A 15035-nucleotide genomic window follows, 5' to 3' on the forward strand; every position below is an offset into this window, starting at 1 on the left:
AGGTCACTACAGTGTGGAACAAATGAAAAGAAATCTGTGGGCGTGATCGTATACAAATAACCAAAGTTGTTATAGAACCTTTTGTTTTTAGAACTTGTAGACGGAGCGGCGCAATCTCTTGGTTTAAATAGGATTTCCACCGCAATTTGGCAGTATAAGAGTGGACCGGATTGGAATAGCGTGTGTTTTAATTGGATCAGGATAGGACGGCAGAAATAGTATCTTATTGATCACTCGATAAGATTATCTTAAGTTGACCTTTCAAACGGGGGTTGGTGTGCATTGATGTTAAGCAAATTGTACATCCGACTAGGCAAAAACTTCTCCTTGAGTAGTTTGTTGGATTCTGGCATATATCCTCTGCTAGTTGCAAGCTATGTCGCCCTCGACCAATTGTTGGTATGTGACAAAAAAGATCCAAGTATTATAAGAGGACAAATGATTCACTAAATATTATAGCCTTATATTTGTCGAAAATTAGATATTAGCTTCGACAAATTCGTCTTATTCTGCGCCGGTTCATCTCGATTTATTCATTCCCATTGCCAACTCAGAGTTGACCACGATAAAATTGGCTCAAATGGATGGAAGACGTGCAACCAATAGGAAATTAGTCTAACCCCAAAGGACATCCAATTTAGTCAAACCCATACAGATAACTTTTTTGCCTGCTGTCCAGAATACAAACATATTAAAGAACAGAGCCTTGTGAGTTGTGGCAGACTCACCCACAGGCAAAGTAAACCACTACCATACTTGCTTGCACGTTGTCTTCCGAAGAAGAACTCATGCAAAGAGCACTTCTCCGTTGTCTCGCAGCATATCATTTTTTTTTTACATATTTACCCAAGAATTATGTAAAATTATAGAAGTTTGAGAAAAATCCATAGATTCACAAATTACTTACTGTCTCTCTAAATCCTCCACACGACTTTGCACCATCCTCCCTAACCACACCGACGGCGACGACGACGAGGATACCTCCTTCTCCACGTTTGCCGGGATTTGCATAGATGTCGGCGCCATGACCGCACCGCAAGCATATAACTCGGGCGGCGGCACGCAATCCGACGACGCCGGTGCTTCATCGGCTTCCGCCTTTGGCTCGGCATTGGTTCGACAAACAGGGCAAGTGGCATTGGTGTTTAACCACAAATCAATGCATTCTTGGTGAAACAAATGTTTGCAGTTAGGCAAAAGCCTAACAATTTCCTCATCCTCGACCGCACTAAGACATACAGAGCATTCTGCTGACGTCTCTTCTTCTCCACTGCTATTATTGTGGATGGTTTTTTGATAGGCGAAGGATGGCAATGCGGCGATAACCTCGGGGTCGAGACCTTCGATACCGCCCAGCTCGTACGCGACGTTGGTGAGCTGGCGGCGGCGGCGGCGCCTCTGCAAGAGGAGGTAGCGAACGTAGAGGAATAAAACTATGAGGACGAAAAGGAACGCGAGGGAGGTGGCGATGGCCCCGAGCATTGTCGACACGCCGCAGCAGCCGTAGTTTTGGTCGCCGGGCGATCTATAGGTCATGGTGGCGGAGGAGGAGGAGGGATCAAGTTGTTGGCCTTGCAATGTTTCTTTCTTGACATGGTATAATGTTTATGTACCATAAATTGACAAATGTAAGTGGAGGACAAAGTTATTGCTTAGTTTATGAGGTCTAGTGTTGTTTGTAGCATTTTATTTAATCCTAATCCGTGAGAATATTGGTGGATTTGATGAATGGGGCCATAACTTATTAAAAATATGGCAGTTTTTTATATTTTTAACACATTTTATATATTTTGGTTTTTAGAGTTGACTTTAGATGTACAACTGGTATGCCACGCCTGTTTATTCTATGACTTGGTGTTCAAGTTTGGGACACGAATACGACCACAATGAAAAGATAACGCAAACGACTAACATAGCCTAAAGTAAGATAAAAATAAATAGAATAGAAAAAGGTTAAAGTATCTTTAACTTGGTTTATAAATTATAGAATTTTGTACGGTGAGGAGGAAGGATGACGAAATTAGTTAAGATTATGTAATTCTTCTCTCTCGTAGCTTTTCAGCTTCTAAGAAATATCGATAATTTTAAACCCATATAGGTTCTATGAATAAGTCTTTTCTTGCATCTAACATTTTATTTTCTTTCATTTAGTTTCAAATCTAAATGTTGGGCTTGCGTTGAAATCCACCTAGGCTTGATTTACATGCTATGTGCACACATATTAATAAAATTTAGATAGATAGATAGATAGATAGATAAATAGATAGATATACACCCCATTGTTAAACCTAACTATTCTTGGGTTTATTAAATTGGCTCGAAATTGCAGCTCTATAGCCTATCAATTTTTCCAACATTTTTTTGTTCAAGTTCAGCTCTAATTAATATTTTGGCTCCAAATTTCTATGGATTCTAAAGTGATGGGCAAGTAGGTTTGTTGTTTTCGATGGCGTAGACTCATCACTAATAATTGTCCATAATTTGCTATTCAAATGTAATTTAATCTTTTTTATTTATTTATTTTGCATCAGTTAGATATTTTCTTCTCGTTTCTAAAATGGCTCAAGGGTTCCGCAAATTAATCTTTAGTTTTGCTTGACTTTTGTGACAATAACATGTGTCATTATCATAGCAGTGTCGTGTTAGGCTATTCGCTTGATGACGGATACATAGATTGGATCCATCCAATATAAACTAATCGACCGCGATTTAATGCTATAAACTATAATAAAATGGGTTATAGATCGAGTCATTAAACACCTCAATTATCTCTTAAAATTTCCTTCATTTCTTATTTACATGTAATTTATTACTAAAGATGATGAAACAATTAACGAATATAAACCAGAGTAGTAGCTGACTATCAAACTCCTACGTACTGCCTCTCCAGATCATCTTCTCCTCCGACATCGGCCGGTTGGATCCTCCTCCCCGACCAATCCCTACTAAGAATCCTCCGAAACGATGAGCCCAACCGCGACGACGTGGTTCCGACCTCCTTCGAGCTCGACGCGCCTCCCGAGTCCACCTCAGGCGGCAATGCTGACGTTTCGCTCACCTCCACCTTCTCGACCACCATCGCCGGCTCGGCGTCGGTCCGACACACCGGGCAAGTCGAGTTCTCGTGAAGCCACTTGTCAATACACCCGACATGGAACACATGCTTGCAGTTGGGCAATTGCCTCACCTTCTCCTCATCCTCCAACACACTCAAGCAAACGACGCACTCCTTTGAGCTCTCCTCCTCTTCTTTAACGTCACTTGTTGTGGTGCCTTTTTGATAGGCAAAGGTGGGTAGGGAAGCTATGATTGCGGGGTCAAGCCCGGGTCTTGGGTTCTGTAGGCTTCCAGCGAGGAAGATGTTGATTGTATTGATGCCAACGATGTCACGGCGGCGGCGGCGGCGGCGGAGGATGTAGCCGACGTAGAAGTGGAGGATGACAACCGCGAGGGCGACAAAAAGGAGGGCTAACGCGATGGAGAGCACGATCCGGCTGTCTATCTGTGAGTGGTGATCGAGGACGCCATTACCAGATTCGTTGGTTGACATGGAGGTTTTGGAGTTAGACTCTCTCTTTCTCTGTCTCTCACTATTGCTTGTGAGAGAGATGATGATAACTGGCTATCTACTTTGTTAGGACTTAGAAGACAAGATTATATATACATATATTTATATTTGATTATGTATGAATGTTATAGCGTGAGGGAGTATGAAACTACGAATAGTTGACTGAAGGTTTATTGGCTAATGCATTGGCGACGAGGCTTTGGAATCACGGCATGATGGAGATTATAATCTGGGTTGAGGTCTAATTGTCAATGAGTGATAAAGAATATAGGGGGGGAAAAGTCAAAACTCGAAACGTATGAAGGTACGTGGAAGTTCCGGGACGATCGGGACACGAGGCTAGTGATTGGAAAGGAAAAAAGGATTCTGATTGGGGTGCGTTTGTAACGGCGTTAGGCGTTAACAAGAAACATGCTTTAAAATAAAATGAGCCCATTAAGTCTCAGCCCAGGCCCAAATCCAAGCAGGTTTCGGTTGTTGTCCAAATATATTTGTGAATTGGATGCCTCATGGTCATGGAGGATGCAATGTCGGCAATATATTCCGGTACGACAAGGACCAATATATTAATAGCCTCTATCCTATCTTTATCTTGGAAGATGAGTTTATACTTGTATTTCTTGCATTGATCACACAGAAAGGGTGTCGTTAATCATATGAAATCTAAAATAATCACATGGTGTCATTTTTATTTTCTCATACTAATCAGCAACACCAAACTTTGGGCATGATCTAATTATAAAGTAATGAGAGGATAGGCGATGCACCAACCAATCAGCATCAGATACATACAATACCCTGTGCGTTAGTTCTCCGGTCGCTTTACACATTGCTGGGGGGGGTGAGGAAAAAAACAAAAAAGCAGCAACCACCCTCCTCGACAATGATTTGAGATCTTCTTCTCACCTTTTGATCCTTTTTGAGGCATTTGGATTTGGGCAAGGAATCCATGCCATCCGGGCTATGGCCCTCTCAATCAAAGCCAACCTCTTCCTTTTCCACCTTCCCCGAACGCCCCCCTCTCTCACTACAAATATACATTGCTTCTTCAGGTAAGCTTCACTTTCTTTTTTGCCACAGTGGCCATATCTTGCTCTTGTGAAAGCCACTACTAGTCTTGTTTGCACGTTTTACGCTACCTTCTTCCCAGGTACTTGTGGTTTTAGTTCACGCACACAATTTACTTGTAGTTTTGCCTAAGAGGTGATTGATATGTAAGCTGATGAAGTGAATTATGTAATGGTTTCATCGACAAGTTCTTGATTTCTGTTCTTTGTGCAATTCTGTTGGGAGACGCGTGGCTGTTGATTGTCAGGCTTTTGATGGCTATTGATTTGGTATTGGAAGATTGGGCCTTGCTGCAGACTGTCAATCCATGTATACTTTTTAAGTAAATTAAATATATAATGTTAATTCTTGGGAATTAATTGACCGTTTATCTGAAATTAGCAATTAAGAAGATAATTTTGCACACTTTTAGCATGCTTTCGGCCCTTATTGTTCCTCCATATGTTTTTGTATCTGTTTAAATTGCCTGAAATGGTCAATTTGCTCATTAATGTTTTCTGACAAACAAAGGATGTTTCCAGGGTTTGAGTTTGCTCTGTAGAGTATATCCCAAATAAAAAATGGGTTCCAGAGATTGGTTTAGGACGATTGTCAGCAAGAAAAAGGCAAAAAAAGACCACTCAAAGCTAGGAAAGGTAATTCATTTTCATAGTTAATTGGTCATATTTTGATCGCATTCTTACTCTTGCAATTATATTGTTTCAAAGTTTGTCGGGAATAAAAAAATATCCAAAATATTTTGAAAAGGGGAAGAATAACACTCTTACTTTAAGCAGTTAATCACATTTATCCATCAAGGCAGATGTATGACTACTTGAAATTTATTTGTTTTGTGATTTGAATTAGAATTGTGCTTGTTAATTTTCCATTATTGGCTTCGAATTTGCAGTTTCATAGCTACATTCTTCCTGAATCATTACTAGCACCAGAAGCTATCACAAGTGATTCTTTCTGTGTGTGATCAACAATTTCTTTTTTGTCACAGGAGCCTTGTAGCAAAGAATCTAATGAATCCAAATGGCGAAGTCGAGCACATAAAAAGTTCTACAAGTCATATGCTAGTGCTGCTTCAAATGGAAATCCTGGATATTCTCACATGACTATTGAGGACTTTGCAGCCACTCGGATTCAAACTGCATTTCGACGGTTCAAGGTACAGTTCATGATAAGTTTCGTCATGCACTGAATGACTGAATACTAGTACATTATAAGAATGTTCAAGATAAGGTTGCCAGCTTCCATGGATAAAGTTGCTATGCTTTTTCTTAGCGAGGAAGGAGGAAGGCTTAATATACTACTGACTGAAAGAATTTGAGTGGAGAATAATTTCATTCACACGTTGAAGATTGCCTATTATGCTTAACACTGACATGGTCAAGATTCCCTTTGCATGTAGTCATTTCTTTTGTTTTCATAAAAGATGATAGATGTTTGAAATTCTGCAATTTTCCTATATGAGTAACTTTCACGTTGACCTGGCTGAGTAATTAATATTTATGTGCAGGCAAGGAAGGCTCTCCGGTGTTTGAAAGGGGTAAAAAGATTGCATGTCCTTACCCAAGATTACTCCGTTAAGAAGCAGGCATCTATGACATTGAGCCACATTCAGTCCTGGAGCAGAATACAAGGAGAAATTAGGAGTCGTCGTGCCTTTATGGTGACAGAAGAACGCAACAGGCAGAAGAAACAAGAGAATCAATTGAAACTTGAGGCTGAGCTTCATGGCTTAGAGGTAAGGGATATAACAACATGGCATCATTTCATTTTGTCGCCAATGTGATTGTGCTATTATTTTCATGAGAGTTATATTAGAATGCAAATTTGCTACAATGTAATGTAGCTTATAGTATGTAGTTCAGATGCTGTTTCCTACAGTTCGTGAAGCTACACATGGTGATTGTGGCTAGAAAGATGAGTGAAGTTTTTTTGCTTATGGTTAATGTTCCAAAAGACTGTCTTAGGTGATGCTTTTGGATGCATGCATAACTTCATCTATTTCCATTTGATGGTTTGAGTTAATGTCCCTTTGCATTTGATGTTTTAACCAATTTTCTCTTACCTCTCTCTCTCTCCCCCACATTTACTATTGTTCACCTTTTTATTTCTAGATTTTCATGTTTGACTTCACCCAGATATCTGGTTGCCCAACTAGTAGTCACACTAGCAGGCTTCTAGCTGACAGTCTTTATGGACATTGCTAGATTTTGCTGGTTCTTTATAGTTCTCATCCTATTGCTTTTGATCTAGTTTGCATTTGCCAATATTTGCTCTAGCACAGGCGAGGGTTATGTGTTGCAGATTGCAAATTCCGTTCGTCAAGTTGGTTCTGCATGTCTATCTCACATGATCTTATCACTCTGCTCTCATATATTAATCCTCTAAAGAGTTCAGTAACATCAACAGATCACAGAACTCTAAATCTGCAGTAAAGTTAGTGCTCCTTAATTTATATGACCTGCATATCCACATGGCTATGAGTTAGCATGCGCTCAACAATTCAAAATTTCAGTCCTGTTAACCATAAACTGAAGTTTTACTTGGAGATTTTCTGGCAGGTTGAATGGTGCGGTGGCTCCGAAACTATTGAGGAAATAATTGAGAGAATACAACATAGGGAAGAAGCAGCGGTCAAGCGCGAGAGAGCAATGGCATATGCATTTTCTCATCAGGTGTGTTTTTGAAGCCTATTAACAAACTTTAGTAGTCAATAGAAAAAGTTGCCAAGGGTTTTGCTTCACATATTACTGCTTGCAGTGGAGAGCCAGCCCTGGAATTAATCTAGGACCATTCATCTATGAAGATGGGAAACGTAACTGGGGATGGAGTTGGACAGAACGGTGGATTGCTGCTCGACCATGGGAACCCAGGATTCCTGCTAACTCCATGAGCCCTAAAAAGGCCCAAACAGGAACAGCAAGCAAAGTACTCAGAGACACAAACCAATCAGCTTTGAATTTGCCAAGCACAGTTAAACCTACCCTTGGTGATGGAAAAGGCTCTACAAAGAGATCAGCTCTGCCAACTAATGGAAAAGTAGTTGCTGGAGAACCAAAACTAAAGGTAGCTAGTTCCAAGCTGAAGAAGAAAGAATTGAGAGGTGAACCAGGAGCAGCAGTTGCTCTCGCAGACAAGTAAACTTATTGCCTGAGTTCTTCTGGTTATGTCAATTGGCTTGACTTTATCATGCAACAAGTAGAACCAATCTCAGTCTTGCAGAAATGCATCCCGTCAGGACAGACATTGAATGGTGGCTTAACTTATTGTTGTTACTTTCACCATTCAGTGGAAGCAATAAAAGCCATTCTCATTTATATGTCAATTCATTGAATGTAAATATGCATGTGCCTTCATTTGAAGGCTATCTTAGACTGATTCTGAGTACAAGAGGGTTGTGGTGTTTTTTGTGGTCGATTGGTATGGTGTCCTGGCTGATTGGGACAGGTCACACTGATTGGTTGGCCAATGGATCTTGTGGAATAAGATTGTGTAAACTGGAATAAATTTTTAATCGTCCTAAAATAGCTCTCCAATTCTTCTGTGATTTTTGACGTTTTCGTCAATGATGAAGTATTTGTAAGTGAAATAAATTTCAATTTACAGCTTCAGCATTCGTAATATTTTGTGAAAATGATGTAGCAGAATAATTACTATGTTTTCTCTAGATTTTAACCTTCTGTCTAGATAAACTCACAGGTTGGACATTGAATTTGATGTCCCCTCGGATACTTGTGCCTGCAATCCGTCACCAACCAATACTCAACCGACAGATCTCATTAATCGTTTTGGCAGGAAAACTCATTGAATGTAAAGTCGCTCTATAGAAGCACTGATGCCAAAAAGTTGCAATATGAAGTGCAAGACAAGTGGGGTACCGTTCAAGTATGGCAAACTGATGTCATAAGGCTTATTGTAGGCAATCTAATGAATGAACTTGGAGTAAGTATCTTTTTGCTTCTAAAAATATATAATGGACACAACAAGATTCCAAACCTTATTTTTGTTACATGTAGATAGGGTCTTTAAAGCTAATTAAAAAGACAATGATTTTCTGTCGTAAATTAGAATGTTTTATCATATAAAAGTATTTTTCAGTTAGATATGGACCTCTGAATTTATTTCTTATTATATAACTTTATATATAAAAAGAAACAAAAACTTTATTAAATTAAATTTTTTACAACTAAAGAGCAAAATAAAAATATACAAATATAGCATCTATCATTTCTAAATAATTTTTAAAGTCATTGAGTGTTGTAAAAGCTAGGTAACCTATCAAAAGCGAAAGTGAACTAAATCTATCATCTTCATATGTGATCCGGATGTGCAATCATCAAAGTAAAAAACAGAATCCATTAGTTATGATTTTAGAAAAAAGTTGAAACATCACATTATCATGACAAGTTTTTTTTTTTATCAAAGACACAAGAAATAATACTGTAAAAAAATTAAGAAAAAAACTATCCCATTTCTAATCAGAGAATGACTCTTTTATCTCATTGTCAACATGAAAACAACACCTTGCTTACATGCCACAAACCCACAAACTTTAGCAGTTCATCTCTTACACTTCCACATTGCTTCCTATTCAACACATATTTATTTTCTTACCAGTCTGGTCAATTTCTTGGGACCAGAATCCAGAAATTTGCCATAGCTAAAACACAGAGCAACGTAGAAAGAACAACTACAGCAACCGAGACTAATCATAAAACAAAAACAAATCAAAGAGCATCTAAATCCCTTTGGAACAACACTGACAAGAGGAGGAAAGGGGAACCAACCGACCAATGGAACAGGGGACATAGCGCTGTCTCAAACCTACAAGAAACAGTTTAACACATTTGAGAAGTGATAACAATGAAACAGGTATAAGTATTTGAACTGCGAATTACCAGGCGAGGTAGGAATAAGAACTTGTCTGTTCTCCTCTTCCACTCCATCATCAATGGTGAGAAGCAGACGGCGGCTCGTCTCCTCCGCCGCCGTGATCATTTTCGCCCTGAATCCGAGCCGGGATGAACCCGGAGAAACCGGCGCCGGATGCGAACCCAATTGCCGAAACCGAGGAATGCAGCTCGTGGTGGATGGGTTCCATCCAAGCAAAAGAGAAAGGCGAGTTACTGGACTGAAGGGGCCCCCTCTGAGTAGTAAAAACCTGGCCTTGGCCTAGAGGTGACAGATTGACCACATTGTCCTCCTCCGGCCAGGGATGAGGACTATCTTCGTTAAAGATTGGATCTTGGAAGGATTGGAGGGAGAGGCGAAGGTGTTGGTAATCTTGGAAGCCGATGGCATTTGAGTCTATTGGCGGCGGGATGAAGCTTGTAGCGGTGGTGGTTCCACCGCTGCCGAAGTCGAAGGAGGCAGAGGCGAGCTTAACAGGGGAATTGGGGTTGGAATTGGTCGGGAGGCTATCAATTGCAGCCTTAGCGTTCTCGATAAGCCAATCGGCGGCTTTGCTGGGCCGGTCGTAGCCGAGGCGGTCCTGAACGTCGTAGAATTGGATGGCGGTATGCGCGGCGAGCCGGACGCGGCGGTCGCGGAAGCCCTTCGCCGTGCAAACCTTGCTATGCCGATCCTTTCGCCCCGTCGACCTCACAATGCGCCCTCCTCCCTCCACTTCCACTATCTCCCCCCCGCCGCCGCCGACGAACCGGGAATTAGGCCTCGCCGCCGCCTTATTCTTCTGCTTGCAGTACTGGTGGTGGTAGACATGCATGTCATGCTCTGCCATACTATTTGGGCAAAGAGAGCATTTTGGTAATTAAGGAGGTTTGGGAGCAGTGGAGGAGGAGGAGGAGGAGCTGTGGGGTTGGGGAGGACCGACAAGGGTCAGAGATTAAAAGATCCTGAGTGATCTCAACGACCCATCCAAAGCAAAGGCCCCCAGGCTTAACAACAAGCAAGCCTCACTTCTTGATAGGGAGATAACAAGAGCTAGATATTACACTTCCTGCTCTTATCTCACTTCTCCTTTGACCCTTCGGATAGTGACTCTCTCCATTACCACTTTGCCAAAAGAGAGTTCCCCTTTCCCCACACCAATGGGTGTTGCAGGATTATTTATTATTGAGATACCATAATTATTATACTTCATTGGAGTTACTATATAAGTTACATTATTTAGGTAAGTTTGGAAAGAGAGGTGGTGTTTTGCAATAAGATAAAAATATAGGTGATTATCTGTTAAATTAAAAACATGGAAAGAGAAAGAAAGTAGAGGGATACGAAGGCAAGTGGATAGAATAATTGTAGTAGTGTGGACCTAGATGAGTCGGATCGGTTTATTGCTAGGATAATGACTCTACAATAGTGTCGTGCCTCGGAATCCCCATTATGCCTTCAATATATCATCTCCTTCCAAACCTATCAGATTTTGTTCTTGAAACATAGCAATCAGCTTGGATTCCCAATCTCCTCAGTAATATTGAAGATAGGGACTCTCTTTCTTCTTCTTCTTCTTCTTCTCCCATTACTCCCAGCCCTAGACTTCAAACCTATCTCTATCTCTCATTTATATTTTCTCTACGCCCATTTCCATCTTCTCACAAATTACATCCAAAGTATCTACCATCCATTGAAACAGCAGCATAGCAGTGGGAGGAGCAGATGCCAGAGCTACATCCAACAGCTACTTCTGAGAAGCTGATGTACTTGGTCTCTTTCACAGCAAACAAATTAATTTATTTGGCCACTGAGCCAATTAATCCATCTCGGTTGGCCTCTTCTTGTTTACTTTACTACACGACACGCCTACATAAGCCATCCGTACCATCACTCTCTTTATAGAAAGCCAAACTCAGTAGATCTCACATGGGTGAGGAGCTAGGACTGATCTGAAGATCCACAATGATTGGGTCACCTTGCCATTTAATGCAAAGCAATGCGACTAACGTCCATTTGCATTCTTGCTATCAGGAATACTCACATGTGACATGAACTAGAAACTCATAAGTAAAATACTTAGAAGAAGAATGGTGGACATCATCAAGGGAACCTAAGAGTCATTCAATCGTTAGATGTAGTTCAAAAAGTTTGCAGGAAAGAGACAACGAAGGTCGATTGCGCTGTTCAATTAGTATACAGCAAACCCATCATATGCATTTAACCAAGTTTCAAGCAACCTCATAAATACGTGAACAAGGGACCACCCATACATGACTCTTATTTCCAGAAGAGATGTTTTCTAGTTTGGTTTTAGGATGGATATCTATCTCAATCGTTCTCTTCCTAGTTACTGCTATATATATATTTTGGCTTTCGAGTATGGTTGAAAAGTATAACAGTCTCTATCAATAGATGCCGGTGGCCGTCTAATCATTTAGGCCTAGACGATGGCCTTAATAGTGTACTATTGGGCCGTCAAAAGCCCAATAATAGGAGGATTCATTTAGTAACGTAACGAATGTCCCGAATGTGTCCTAGGGTTCCCCTATAGAGCTCTCGTGAATTTTTGTTTCCCTTATTTATTTTTTATTATTATTATTATTAGTAGTAGTAGTAGTAGTATCTTCTGTCACCAAAGTAATAATGTCACAAGTTAAAACTATATATTTTTTTCTTTACCTCTATCTTTTATGATTTCTTATTATCAACAATTAATTATCTCGACAAAAAAAAGGAAAAACTCTACAAATCAAATTGTTACCTTCGGCTATTTGTATGAAAAAAAAACACCCTTAAACTTTAATAAATTTGACTCATATGTTCACATATAAACTATATATACTATGTTATAAACATATATGAATCTAATTGAAAAATAGAGGCATTCAATTTCTAAGAGCTCCATTTTGTTGTTGGTAGCTATATTCTCGTTGGTAGTAGTCATTGCTGAAAACAGTGGCAATGTGGGAGACGTTGCTCTACATCCAACAATAGAATGTTTTCAATTTGTGGCTAAGAAATCGATTCCATCATTCTCCTCAGTCAAAAGCCACCTAGGTCCATTGATTCCATTCCATTATAGATGACGAATAATTTTAATAATTATAAAGTTACTCATACCTACTCACAAGCCAATTAAGTTGCCGATTAACTTACAAAGAAGAAAACGAGCTTAGACTTCACATATGTATTTGGTCTCCATCTTAGTAGAGACTTTTGTAATCCCCAGATTATTTTATAAATTTATGACTATTTTCACTATTATTAAAACTTAAAAAATATTTGATGCAAATATCCAGCATACTTTCCCTTTCGGCTTTCGGCTTTCGGCGTTAACTCTAACTTACCAAACCCATAACAGTAAACCAATCACGAATGCCCATGAGAGCAGCTCTCGGGAAACTCTCCATGGCATCTCCCACCCCTAACCGAGTGCTCACCAACACGAGCCAAAGACTCGCCAATCTCGCCCGGCAACTCCGCCTCTACAAACCCCCTCCCTCGTCCTCCGACTCGGAGGAGTCCGAGGACACGGCCATCGACGCTCGCGGCAAGGTCTTCTCCTCCCTGGCCGTGCCCGAGTCGGCCGCGACTCAACTGGCCCAACCCGAGCGGTTCCGACCCAAGAAGGCTTCCGTCCTTGTATGCCTCTTCGAGGAACAACTCGGCGATCTCCGTGTCATATTAACCAAGCGCTCTTCCAACCTATCCACCCATTCTGGTTTCTAATCACCTTGTCCTCGATTTACCCCTCTTTTTTCCCCTCCGATATTATCTATGTATAAGTTTGCGATTGCAGGAGAGGTGTCCTTGCCCGGGGGGAAGGCGGAGGAGGGAGATGCGGATGAGCAGGAGACCGCGTTGCGGGAAGCGAGAGAAGAGATCGGGCTCGATCCGTCTTTGGTTTCGGTCGTAACGGTTCTTGAACCGTTCTTATCCAAGGTATTGTTTATTGCAATCCTTATCGGGATCTCAATTCACCGGTATGCACATTGAGAGGAGTTTTTGACCAAACTAGTACTGTTCTAAATTTAATTTTATCCAAGTAGATTATCTTTAAACTTATTACCAATTCTTTCACCAGCTGTATTTTACTATAGCCCTAATAAAAATGCTGAACTAATTAATATTTTATCTCTAAACAAAAATATTAATTATTTCAGCGTTTTTATTTTGCCCTAAAATACTAATTAATTTAGCGGTTTATATATATAAATTATTTTAACTAAATTTTTCGGCAGTTAAAAAAAATTATCTAAGAAAAAAAGTGCTGAACTATCTATATCGTTTAGTATTTTTAAAAATTATTAGGACTACAGAAGATTTAAGAAAAAAGGGATAGTTTGGTCAAAAACTCCGTTGCAAGGAATATCTGATGAGTTATTATAGTTTATTCACTATTCTTTGCATCATTCAACGTAATTTGTCATCTATCTTGCAGCATCTTCTCAGAGTTGCGCCTGTAGTTGCCATTCTCCAGGATAAGAATTTATTCAAGCCAGTTTTGAATGCAGACGAGGTGGAAGAAATATTTGACGCACCTTTGGAGATGTTCCTAAAGGTACTTCTTCTATCAGAGTCCAAGTGTTTATTTATCACTATTTTAATATATATATATATATATATATATATTTTTTTTTTTTTTGCAGGATGAGAACCGGAGATGGGAAGAGAGAGAATGGAAGGGAGTTAAATACATAATTCATTACTTCGATTTTCTGATAGATAAGAGAAAGTTTGTCATATGGGGTTTAACCGCGGGCATCTTAATCCGAGCTGCTTCTACTGTATACCAGCGACCACCTTCGTTTTCCATGGAATATTCCAGATTTAAGATTCCAAAATCTCTTAATGGGAATAATTCGATGTAATAGATCAAAATCCATTTCGTGTTAAGCATATTAAACGGATGAATTGCTTTGTAAATTTGGAACTGGTTGAGATCTATTATAAAGTTGTAAAACGATGCCTTATCTTTATCCTTACTTATCCAACCATACAAACAATTAACTCTGAATTTTGAAATCCAATCAAAAGAAACTCTCCATGCTTATGCTGGAGAACTAAGCCCCAGTTCACTTATGAAATAGGCATAGATTTTTTTCGACCTAGTAAGTAAACAACAACTTACTATATTCTAGTATATTAATTTAATATTCTATTTTAACTTATTTCATACAACTTTTATAAACCAATTTATTAATAACTTAATATTACTATTTGCCTTTTGAGAATTAATATTACTTATTTCATACACTTGATCCATGACTTCTTACAACTATGGCTTCCTTCAAGAAGCCTAATGTCGAGCTCTCTCATCCGTTGCATATATACTACGAGTAGCAAGAGTACACTCTCTCATCTCTCCGATCAAGCAACAAGACATAACTAAGGTGATCTTTTCTGATCAACTCGTAATCAACGAGGAGCAAAGCACCGGAAGTTGACAGTCTCACCTTTTGCACTATCTTCTAATATCCATATGTTCCACTAGTAGATATGCTATCGTGAT

At 39.8% G+C, this 15035-nt stretch overlaps 4 protein-coding genes across 9 annotated transcripts; 2 read left to right on the forward strand and 2 right to left on the reverse strand.

Moving 5' to 3' along the window:
• Positions 1–2752: 2752 nt before the first annotated feature.
• Positions 2753–3637, reverse strand: LOC140792590 (E3 ubiquitin-protein ligase ATL41-like). Its single transcript, XM_073143669.1, has one exon. It carries the CDS (start codon positions 3548–3550, stop codon positions 2864–2866), a length of 687 nt encoding a protein of 228 aa, XP_072999770.1. The 5' UTR covers positions 3551–3637; the 3' UTR covers positions 2753–2863.
• A 746-nt stretch (positions 3638–4383) lies between these two features.
• On the forward strand, positions 4384–8155 carry LOC140792190 (protein IQ-DOMAIN 9-like). Of its 6 annotated transcripts, none has more exons than XM_073143041.1 (7): positions 4393–4620; positions 4862–4945; positions 5158–5271; positions 5622–5789; positions 6141–6368; positions 7192–7305; positions 7391–8155. In XM_073143041.1, exons 3-7 carry the CDS (start codon positions 5197–5199, stop codon positions 7769–7771), a joined length of 966 nt encoding a protein of 321 aa, XP_072999142.1. In that variant the 5' UTR covers positions 4393–4620; positions 4862–4945; positions 5158–5196; the 3' UTR covers positions 7772–8155. The 6 variants fall into 6 exon arrangements, with proteins under 6 accessions (XP_072999137.1, XP_072999142.1, XP_072999136.1 ...); XM_073143039.1 differs by having other exon boundaries at positions 4532–4718; XM_073143038.1 differs by having other exon boundaries at positions 4595–4718; positions 4825–4945.
• A 946-nt stretch (positions 8156–9101) lies between these two features.
• LOC140792554 (transcription factor PCF5-like) lies at positions 9102–10568 on the reverse strand. The gene is made up of 2 exons (XM_073143622.1): positions 9529–10568; positions 9102–9454 (listed from the first exon to the last, which is right to left on the reverse strand). Exon 1 carries the CDS (start codon positions 10368–10370, stop codon positions 9579–9581), a length of 792 nt encoding a protein of 263 aa, XP_072999723.1. The 5' UTR covers positions 10371–10568; the 3' UTR covers positions 9102–9454; positions 9529–9578.
• Positions 10569–12840: 2272 nt separating this feature from the next.
• LOC140791693 (nudix hydrolase 15, mitochondrial-like) lies at positions 12841–14502 on the forward strand. Its single transcript, XM_073142307.1, has 4 exons — positions 12841–13244; positions 13323–13465; positions 13965–14084; positions 14173–14502. Exons 1-4 carry the CDS (start codon positions 12899–12901, stop codon positions 14392–14394), a joined length of 831 nt encoding a protein of 276 aa, XP_072998408.1. The 5' UTR covers positions 12841–12898; the 3' UTR covers positions 14395–14502.
• The last annotated feature ends 533 nt before the right edge of the window (positions 14503–15035 follow it).

This window comes from Typha latifolia, chromosome 7, assembly GCF_019914945.1.
Source record: "Typha latifolia isolate L0001 chromosome 7, TyphaL0001v2, whole genome shotgun sequence".
NCBI classification, from domain to species: domain Eukaryota; kingdom Viridiplantae; phylum Streptophyta; class Magnoliopsida; order Poales; family Typhaceae; genus Typha; species Typha latifolia.